General features: G+C 43.1%; 1 protein-coding gene and 1 long non-coding RNA gene across 2 annotated transcripts; both read right to left on the reverse strand.

The window, feature by feature from the left end:
- Positions 1-1,587: 1,587 nt before the first annotated feature.
- Positions 1,588-4,562, reverse strand: LOC120427634 (uncharacterized). Its single transcript, XR_005606931.2, has 3 exons — positions 3,980-4,562; positions 3,705-3,922; positions 1,588-3,649 (listed from the first exon to the last, which is right to left on the reverse strand). It is a non-coding gene; the product is annotated as an uncharacterized LOC120427634 (long non-coding RNA).
- A 3,004-nt stretch (positions 4,563-7,566) lies between these two features.
- Positions 7,567-8,893, reverse strand: LOC120427658 (small ubiquitin-related modifier 3-like). The gene is made up of 4 exons (XM_039592532.2): positions 8,794-8,893; positions 8,680-8,728; positions 8,328-8,456; positions 7,567-8,016 (listed from the first exon to the last, which is right to left on the reverse strand). Exons 2-4 carry the CDS (start codon positions 8,695-8,697, stop codon positions 7,876-7,878), a joined length of 288 nt encoding a protein of 95 aa, XP_039448466.1. The 5' UTR covers positions 8,698-8,728; positions 8,794-8,893; the 3' UTR covers positions 7,567-7,875.
- Positions 8,894-11,101: the final 2,208 nt, after the last annotated feature.

Raw genomic sequence — 11,101 nt, forward strand, 5'->3', positions numbered from 1 at the left:
CTGTTATTATACCCCGTTCGCACGAGCGAGTTATAACCGGTTATAAGACCAAAAGTGGTTATAACTCTTAAAACCGGCTATAACTCTGGTTTTGCCCATACAACGAGCTGTCAGATTAAAACTGGTTTTAAAAGTTATAACCAGGTTATAACTGCTCGAATAGGGAACTCGACTACTTGAAAACTCATAGTAGCCTTTGGAAATATTTGAAAAAAATCCAATATTGACAGGAAACAAACAAAAAAAAATCGTGACGGCTGTTTCAGTTATTATTGTTAAAATTGTTCAATGAACCGGCCCTTCCCAACTTCACGGAACGCACGGATCACCGCGAAAACCAACCGGTACATCGAGTGACAGATTCTAGGACAAGAAGAACTCCCGGAATCTACTCTGGCTGAAGAGTCCCACAACCAAAAGTTGTCTCGATCGCTGAATCTGGCTCGATGGTTGAATTTGGCGACACATTGAGGTGAGTGCGATTTGATTTTTTTGGGAACTTCCCATCTGCCTTCTCGTCTTGCAGTCGTGAAAAGATCGCATTCCACCAAACCCGGATGCTGATTGATGTGATGGGAGTCAATGGATTGGAGAGCACCTATCGGAAAACCTCAAAAGGATCATGCACATCCTCCATCGCAACATTTACAACCTTATGGCTGTCCAGGAGCTTACCGGTATGATCCACTGCTTAACTGGCCCCTGCTGGACGCAAACAAAACCCATCACTTGCTAAACGCCACCGACGCGGACGCTCAAGGACATGGAAGAAAGGCCATAGCTGCAGGGATGGCGGCCGCAGCCACAGAATGTGAGGCTGATGCTGCACGAGAGATCGACCAGGACGGACGGCGCCACCAAGACGGTGAAAGAGAGGGTCAAGGGGGGGTAGAATCGGTCACAACCGGTCGAGCTACGGAACCGGCGAATTTTAGTTCGTCGTCTGAGCAAAGTACCAAAGAAGAACAAAAGACGACAACAGAGAAATCTCCGTAGTAACATTTTGCAAACAAGCAGTCTATCCCTTTTGCTCAAGTGACAATTTACGTTAAGTAAGAGGGGGATAGACTGCTTGTTTACAAAAGCAGATTCGCCCTATTGAACTGTTACTACGGAACTATCAGTATGTTGGGCAAATACCCACAAGGGACCATCCACAAACCACGTGGACACTTTTTTGTATGGAGCGTAGACAATCGCCAATCACCCCCCCCCCCCCCCCCCCCTTCCCCTAAGGTTTCAATTTAGAATTTGATCGTAGTAATTTCTCATCCATTTCAGGCCGACGAACTGGTCATAATGTGTAACATTGCGGAGGCCAGGTTCTGCAGGAAGAAAATACTCAATGCCAACACACTACCGTTCTAGAAACACTCCCGCTTTTGCGCCAGTGTGGACCCGTTTGCCACACTGCGGAAGAAGCCCGACTAGTTCTTCTAGGGCAGGTTGTGAAACAATCGCAAATGTACAACGGCAAAGAGACCTAAAAATCTACAACATAATCGAAATTAAAAGCCAAAGCCAAATCGCAGTCAACAATGCAACGTATAGACAAACGGTTCTTGGGCAATGAACACATTTTTTATTGCTCTGGCAAAAAACAACAGATACGATTTTGGGAGCTTAATCCAGCTGATTTAACCCGATTTGTGTAGCTTGTCATTCATCTCGCTACCGCTCGTGCTGTTGTTGTTCACGTATACGCTATAGCCGCTCGATGCTCCTACAGAAACGCGGATGTGTACGCCATCTTGTTCTTCAGATGACTACGTGTAGGATGAAAAGATGATCACGTTGCCAGGAGCAGCTCTGCGCTTCTCGACGGTCTCGGTGACGAGCGGATGATGTCGATCACCGCCTAGATGTTGGTGACGAGCCCGGTTGGTCCCGCAGGTGAAAAACGTGGCCTAGTGCGTCCGAACGCTTCGCGACGGCCGTCACAAGTGAAGAGCGGTCATCGACCGCCACATGGGCGTGGATGGCGATCGCGGCTTGTCCCGCGTGTCGATGTTGAAGGAAAACGGAGTGTCTGAGAGTTTTTCAAAGGCCCTTGCTGATTGTCGATCGTGGTTGTTGTTCGTCCCTCACGTAGTCGTGCTGGCGTGAGCCACAAGGTAGATTGTCGCAAGGTAAAACACCTGATAGGTTCCAGCAGGATATTGATGGCACAGCGGAGTTCTGGTCACACGATAAAATGGCGTACACGAGTAAGTCGAGCTTGAGATAGATGGATGATGTCAGATGAATCGTACCGTAATCGTGTCGATCGCGATCGCTGCTTGCAAGCAGCGGTTCCCCAAGATTTCACAGCCGCCGGTGGTTTCCTTTTGCTCGGGGTTTTGGCGCGCTCCTACGGGGTTTACTTTTGTCGGGCAGGCGACCAGCCAAAGCTGAATTTCCCCTGCAGGCGTCTTTAGCTCGAAAATCGTGGCTGTTGTTTCCTACGGGCTTGTCGACGTTCTCGCATACACCACGAGGTCAGTGACCAGTTGCTGTCCGACACTCCGGATGATCGCGTGCTCCGGTAACTAATATTGATAAATATAATTGAAAGAAAATATGGGCGGAATCCCTCAGGGTAATCAACGATCAGAGATATCTACCGTAATCTTGTCGGGATTCTGACCACCCTTGGCATCACAGGCCCAAACGAGTGCCTGTCTGCTATGGTATCCAAAATCTAATGGGCACATGATTGGCCAAATTAACTGTGACGGTGTCGAGAGTCGTCGTAACCCCTGCCAAAGAGAGACAACGATCATCGATGATGACCATCATCAATACTTCGCCAAAGTCACCTGTATCACGACCGTTTATCTTCACACTACTCCGTACCACCCTCAATCAAACGCTGAAGAACGTGTGCTGTCCACCGTTCGCAACGACGGGCCAGGAGAATCTTCACGTTAGTGCCTATGACAATCGTCGATCCGGGAAAGTGGACGCATAGCAAGTACATACTTATCGCCCGAAGGGAGTTTTCCCTTGGAAAGGTGCGTTTCGTCCTCCAAGACCAAAGTCAACACTGCAATAGAGAGAACATGGGCGCATCAAGGCCGGGAGCAATGTTGGCCCAAGCGAGTGGCTAATTTCCAAGATGTTCGGGAAGAAATAACTGTATCGATACTATCGGATGTGTATCAGAATTAAAACTCAAGTGGGAGGGGAGAGGGAGGGTTAGGGACGGGGGGGAGTAAGGAAAGGAAATGTTTAATCGACTTAATCGACGCCCTTTTACGTTAGTGCTGATCTCTTGACGCGACTCGGTCGGCCATTGCCGAAAGCGAGTTGAACGATCTACTTGATCTACTTCCAGACACAGATGTGTCGCATACTGATCAACACGCGGGTGTGAACTTTTCCTGCTCCAGCTTGAACACCTGGATCTACAGGTGATCATTCAGAAAGTCGTCTATCTTGAGGTCAAGCATGTAATTAGGACCCGTCCAAGACTCCGCGATACCCAGGAACAAAGATTCTCCTCCTTCGTGGGTTAGCAGCCCACGGGCCACCTAGAAACTTCAAGCATCTAGGCGCGACCTTGGAGAACACCGAAGAGGTAGTTTTCCGGAAGCAGCTTTATAGATGCCAGAAAAGAGTTCCTCCAAAAAACCAATGGCAGGAACCTGTCTAGCAAAGAGAAGCCTTCCTAGAATTGAATTTCTCGTTACTTTTAATACGGGTTGGACCGAAAGCTGAATTACCATTTTGCTGATTGCTGTTTGGAAAAGATCGCCTCAGTTCCGTCACGATTTGAAAGTTCCGGTAGGTAGGCGATGCTTTCCATAAACTAGCGGAACGCTTTGAGAGACCACTAATCCACCAGATCGTCCAGCTTCAAGTGATATTCCAGTTGGTTTCAGCGGTGACCAACTTGAAATCAGCAGACCACCTTCAACCGGCCGACACTCAAAAATGAATTCTGTAAAATAAACCTATTCTAAACAAATCGAACTTATGAAGATTTAATTTAAAATACCTGCCATCCTGCCCAAATACGGAAGCGAAAACTGCCCAAAAAAACCCGGCCCTTACCGAAAAGACAGCCCAACAAAATCAAGATCTGTATCGACCGTAAAAATGAAAATAAATGACAACACTTAAATAATCACAGATTGCTATGATCTGTCAAAATGGTTAAAACCGTTATAACCTCACGTTCCCGTGCGAACGGGTTGGTTTTAACTTGGTTATAACTTAAAACCATTTCGTTAAAACCGGCTATAACTCGCCCGTGCGAACGGGGTATTACAACTCTCTCGTCGGCCCTGGCCAGTTTAGTGTCCGCGTCGAAGGTGCTCCAAGCAACAAGCTGTATCCAAATAAAAGGATTGGTTTAGAACCAGCATCGGAAATAACAACCAAGGCGGACATCCACTGGGGTTCGACGATGTAAGCCGACCAACCCGACCATCTACGACAACGACTTCGAGACGGGTTCCCTTGCGGCCATGCAGGCCAGCGGAATCATTAAGCTTCGCTCGAACATCTTCCTGCTCGGCACATGCACGACTGGGCCAAGATCAGTTAATCTAGTTAATGAATAAAATGAATTTTTGCAAATTAAATTTAAGTTCTTTTTATTTCTCTTCGAAAAACAAAAATCAATTACAGTACCTGTTCGGTAACTGGGCGTTGTTTAACTGGGCTGCTTTTTAACTGGGCCGTAGCCCAGTTAAAAAGCAGACAAACGTCAAAAAGCCAAAACAAACCAAAATGACCGAGGGGTTAATGGATGCAAAAATCATATTCATTAAATAAAAAAACTTTTTTCAAACTTTTGTTTAATTTCAAGTTACAATTAAAGAAAAATGAAAAGTAAGCATTGTAAATAAATTTGAGTAACTTTTATTTTTATATTTCATCTGGAAAATATTATGCATCGATGGTCCCCTCGTTATTTTTTGTTCAGCCCAGTTAACGAGCAACATTCGGTGACTGGGCTACTTTCTCAGCCCAACAACTACTACATAGTTATCACCCACACCTGCAAAGTTCATATAATGTTTACTAAAACAAACATGTAGAATTTACCAATCGATTCATATAGCTTTTACGTGCGAAACACGTAGAAACAACGTGAAATGATCTGGCCAGCAAATTTCGTTTCTACTAGGGCCACCTCGTAGAAGTCACGTGAAAACTCTAGTGGAAAAATACCACATAGCTTTTCACGTAACCTCAACGTGAAAAATTTTTTGAGTACAAACCCCGTGCAGGCCGACGACGCAGAAAAGAGACAAAAATATTTCCCTCACGCTCCCTCTGCTGTAAAGTGGTGTTTCATTCTCCGCTGCAGTCACACTACAGTGTTTGCCACAGAGAGAGTGAGAAGCAGTCATTTTATTCGTCTCTTTATACGCTCTTCGCTCGCACGGCGTTGTAGCCGAGGTGTACACCCCGTGTTTACACCGCGTGTAAACTTGAGTGCGCCGTGCGGGGAGAACTCGAACATGGTAGCCTTGTGTGTTTGAGGTTCATCTGCACTGAAAACTTGTACGGCGTGTACGGCGTGCGTGCGTTTCGGGAAGACTGATGAAAACAAATGAAAGTTGATATTTTACAAAAAAAAAGGTAAATTTTCGTTTTTTCATATATTTGAGCCCACATGCATTGAAGTGGTGAATTTTAATATTCTTGCTCTGTCTATTTGATGCACGAAATGGCGGCTTACTTTCAACCCAACCCCCCCCCCCCCTCCCCTTCCTCTTAAGTTAAAATCCACCTCTCTTTGAAGACCCCCCCCCCCTCCTCCCCCACCAAATAAAATAACGGTGTTTGTGGTGTTTTAGAATTTTAGACAGTTTATGGTACATCTTCTATATGGGCTTTTGTAAACCTCGTTTTAAAGCTACACAACAACATGCGTAAGTTTTTCCCTGAGTTGATCATCGGATGGTTCTGCAATGTTGTAATTCTTACAAATATACTCGAAAGCAGTTCTCACGTTTTTAGACTAGTGCTTCGTTATATGGTTATATCGTAGAGGGACACTACGGTATTATTATCCATATTTTCAAAAGAACACAACAACTAACTGATATGAATATTCGAAGAATTGTTTCTGTAAAATACTTAGCCAAGGTATTTCGAATTGTATAAAACGTACATAAGTACCAACAGTCATGAATATCAAATCAATTTTAAAACATACATAGCAGGTACTTCATTTCAGCGTGCGCTTCTGGATTGGCAAACACAATGGGACGACGACACCAAGGGACGTTGGATGTATTCCATACGACCTAAGGTGCAAAGAAAAGCCTGGTTCAAGGGAATGGACTTGACGCGTGGATTCATCAGAACGATGTCCCGCCTTATGTCGAACCATTACTCGTCCAAGGCTCATCTGTACCGTATCAACATGAGTGATACAAACTTATGCGACTGTGGGCAGGGTTATCAGGACATCGACCATCTCGTATGGGCGTGTCCAGATCACGAGGCTCACAGAATTAAGTTGAAAGATACCCTCAGGGCCCGAGGAAGACCACCAGAAATCCCGATGCGAGACGCGTTATCTCAACTAGACCTTGATGTTCTCTATCCGATCTATCAGTTCCTCTCAGATTCCAAAATATCTATTTAGTTTTCTTCCAGTTAGTTTTCCTTTTGTTAGAATAACTCGCCTTCGCACAAAGCCGTCGTTTCTGGATTGCACCGGAAGCGAAGCAAGAACGCCCCAGCAGCTGGACACCGAGTTGCGGCTGAGGAAAAAACGCAAAGGCCAGCAGAGCCAACCAAGACCCCTACACAATCCCCCATCCCTTCCCACGCCTTGTCTTTAACATCAATCCCTTCCCTACTAACCCCGAGTAGGCCGCGGGTAATCGGCTCCCCTTCCACTAACATTTACACACAAGATCCTCTGTAATTATTAAGTCAAATGTAATTACAAAAGCCGACTCGGTCCTAACCAGGTCCCAGTACCGAAAAGGACCTAATAAAAATAATTTTATGAAAAAAAAAAGGTACTTCATTTCTGCCTCCGCAGGTAAATAATGTGCTTTTAACCAAGCGTTTACGCGAAATCAAAATGTTTAAAATGTCATAACTCAAAAAGTGCACATTTGTGCACTTTGAAATTTGGAGACAAGTTAGGACATGGTTCAAATTTTAAGCTGGAAATTTTTCAGAATGCGCTACTCAGTACAACTATGAAAAATATTCATTTTTTTGTCATAAAACATGTTTTTTACCATTTTCAACTTTGAAGGTCTGCCATTCAATGAATTTTGAACTTACAACCTTCAAACTTCGAATTTTTCTTAGTTAGAATGTTTATTTTCGAAAAAAAATACCAAAACAAATAATTAGAGCGTGTCGGTTTTTTGATTTATGGCCGCCTGATACGCCATTGTGCACCGGGGGTTGAGTGTAATAAATACTATTGCAGAATATATATTTTTCTATGACTCGATTATCCTATCCAAAAAGTGAAATTTTAGCGGGAACTTAGGAGCCATCGGGTACCTAGCCTGAAAATTCCACTATTTGCGTTACACTATTCCTTGACTCTTCAGAAGGGTGATTGTAGGCGTTTTTCGAATAAAAAAAATACAACGGTTTTCCTTATGTTTAGCCTTTTATTTTGTCAATTTTTCAGTTGAGTAGCCATAGTTTTTAAAATTCATTTTGAAAGAAATACATTCGTAGTTTTTAAGGAGGAAACTAAACAAAATTCGTTTGAGAATGAAAATAAAACCTGGCTGCTTCGCATTTGGAATTTGCGCTCCCCATCCTGCTTATTTAAATTAATTTAAATGGAATATTATTAATTCACAAGTTATCATTTGTGTGTGTGGATTTGTTAGTTTGGGGGAAATTGTATTTTTCTTTCTGATCAGTAGTTTTTACACGCAATTAAAGTTAGGTTTAAAAATAAAGCTGTCCACCGGTTTGCTGCTGGTACACCTCGATAGTGTCGCCTTCCTCCATCTCCAGCGTTGTCGGTGTGTCGTTCTCATTAATTGGCTGGCCATCGAAGCGGAATCGTACGACTTGCATGGACAGACCCTGTGGAACGAGGGATAAAAAAAGAAAGACGGTCCATTTACCAAAGATTCCTAGGAAATAAGCGCCATATTCGGACGCCGTACGGTCCTAACACAACTCACACACACACACACACACACAGGGAGAGAAACGGATGTCATTTTAATAAATTTCTTGGTGTTGGTGTCAGTACAAACGGACGCACACACTCACAAAACTCCATTTTTGATTACTCATGAAACCGCCGGAACAAGAACCGGTGGAAGTTTTCAAGGACCAAGCCAAGTACAACAATGCAGCAACAAAAAAAGTTAGGTTATGCGAAAACTTACCGCTCGGTCGCAGTAGGCGTTCATGAGCTTCCGCAGGGGCGTGTGTTTCTTGATCTTGAACTGCACGACGGCGTTGTCCTGCCCCAGCACCTTGAGGTTAATGTGCTCCGACTCGGAACCCTTGGAATCCTGGATTCGGAGAAAAAAAATGCAAGCACACGACGTTGAAAAATAGGAGCCACCTCCTTCGCTCTAGGCCACCCCGCCCGGGAAGGACCAAGCGTTTTTTTCCACCATTTCCCGCAAAGTGCGCCATTATTGGCGTCTTTTTGACAGCAGCCGTACAATGAAAACCCATTTTTCAGCCAACAAAATGTCGGAAGCTTACGAATGGAAACCGGGTAGAACTTACCTTCTTTTCCTCAGACATGATTAGCGATTAGTGGATTTAGACTGGTTTGCTAGACAAATACAAACTTTTTTTTACAAAATTGTAAAAAATATCCAAACTTGCGGCGATTCTTACAGTTTTACACGTTTTTCACTAGAAGAAGTTCAATGCACGAATGCCGGAGAAAGAATGACGGAAAGAAAAAATGGTAGCTTGATGCCGGCTTAGCGGCGCGTACTAGCGGTGTCAGCGTTGCCAGAAATTCTATTTTGTTATTAAATTTGCAAGTAAATATTTATTAGATTCATGGAGCTGTCAAATCAGCAACATGGAGTTACCCAGTCTCGACGTTCTAGCAGAGGCAGCCATGGCATCGTTGAGCAGAGGATATGCTTTCCTGTCAACTCAATCGGAATTCTGAAACAGAATTCAATTAGAATTGTTTACGTATTCCGTTTCAAACGCAACAACCGAATCGGAATCGGTTGTTGCGTTTGAAAAGGAATACGTAAACGATTCGAATTTGGTACTAAAGCACTATGTCAATTTTTATGTAAAGCGGTAAAAAACACGATTAAAAACCATTTCTGATCACTTTTTTTTTCATTTAAATGCAAAAAAAAATATTGAAAAGACAACATTTTTTTTCGATAGATCAACTATGGTCCCCTTGGAACGAGCTGTCAAGTAGGACCTTTACTGTCAAGAAGGGCCGTGAAGTTATTTTTTTTAATTGAATTAAAAATTCATTTTAAATTATTTGCGGTCGATCAAAGGGTCATTGTACTCAGAAAAACAAGCTTTATCGTTGTGAACAATAATATCACAAATTAAAGCTTAATTTTAGGACCCGTTTCCGTTTCAGAATTCCGATTGAGTTAACTGGGTTACAGCATTCTAGCAGAAATATTCCACCGTTCTAGCAGGATTCTGACAGAACCAGCTTTGCTAGGGTATTTCGTGACTGGGTATGTACACTTTCTGTCTTGTTGCAGTGAAGTTTACCATGGCAATGGAGCTTTTCCATTCGAGCAATTTTTGCTTTTTTCTCCAATGTATTTGTTATGGGAGAACTGTCATTTCTACCAATCGAATCCGGTGTTTCATTCAGAAAATTTTACTCCAAATTAAAATTGCAACAATTTTTCGATATGATTGAGGCTTAGATGGAGATTAAATTATTACCCTATTTAAATACCATCTAAAATCTCGTTACTATCATTTTCAACAAAGCCATGTAAATACACATAATTCTCGTTAAACAAAGCTGTAAGAGCTAGTATGGAAGCTTTTTTTTATCCAGCATGTATCGTCCCCTTGTAACAAAATTGTCATGCATTTTTTTGTATGGAGCGTAAAACAGTCTTCGTGTATTAGTGAAAAATAGATAAACTTCCATAACATTAGTTCTGAAACACGTCACTGAAAAATCTGTCATCATAACTCTGCATATCTGCAGTTCAAGAATCTGATAACCCTGGTAACGGTTGTCGTTTGTACGGAAACTTCGCGCAATCCCAAGATCGCTATATGTTTTACGATGATGCACACAAGAACAAGATGGTTGCTTCACCGGTGAGCCGTGAGCAAGGCCAATGATCCCCAGTCAAATCAATACGAATTCTGAAACGGAATCTAATTAGAATCGTATACAAATTCCGTTTCAAACGCAACAACCGGTTCGAACACGGAACCGGTTGTTGCGTTTGAAACGGAATTTGTATACGATTCTAATTAGATTCCGTTTCAGAATTCGTATTGATTTGACTGGGTCATAGAGGTAAACGCTATCTTATCGAGAAATTAAAAGCGAGAGTGTGTGCGTTGAACATTGCGCGTAATGTATAGAGCTATCTAAGCCCGCTCTCACGCACACTAGCACGCCATTTGTTTTGCTGGACGGTACAAAATTTAACCTCACTTTTTTCGTGTACGTACACGCAATACATGCGCACGTAGATAACTCTATTGCGCGCAGCGTTGCCACATGTACAGATATGTTTGGCACAGACCAAACACTCAAACTAATTATTTTTACAGTTAAAATACACTTGAGTAGTTTTTGTAAACTGCACTAAAAAGATAAACATTTTTTGCATCTTTTTACTTGTTTAGTTTTTGATAAAAATGATTTTCTTTAAAGTTATACTTGATTGAGTGTTTGGTCTGTGCCAAAAATATCTGTACGTGTGGCAAGCAATTTGCGCGAATTCCCGAGACAGACAAGCGGCATATCAGCCTCGAAACGACGCGCCGCACTTTCGTCAAATGCTCGCTGTCAATCCCACTCTAACTTTTGGGGGGGGAGCGGGCGATTATCGGCCATCGCCAGTGCCAGTTAAGACGCCTTTAGTCTAGACACAATCCTTAAAAAAAAATTTTTGTTTGCACACGCACACCAACATATTTGCTCTTTGCCGCTCTCACGCACACAGTCCCATTT

This window comes from Culex pipiens, chromosome 1 (assembly GCF_016801865.2).
Source record: "Culex pipiens pallens isolate TS chromosome 1, TS_CPP_V2, whole genome shotgun sequence".
Taxonomy (NCBI): domain Eukaryota; kingdom Metazoa; phylum Arthropoda; class Insecta; order Diptera; family Culicidae; genus Culex; species Culex pipiens.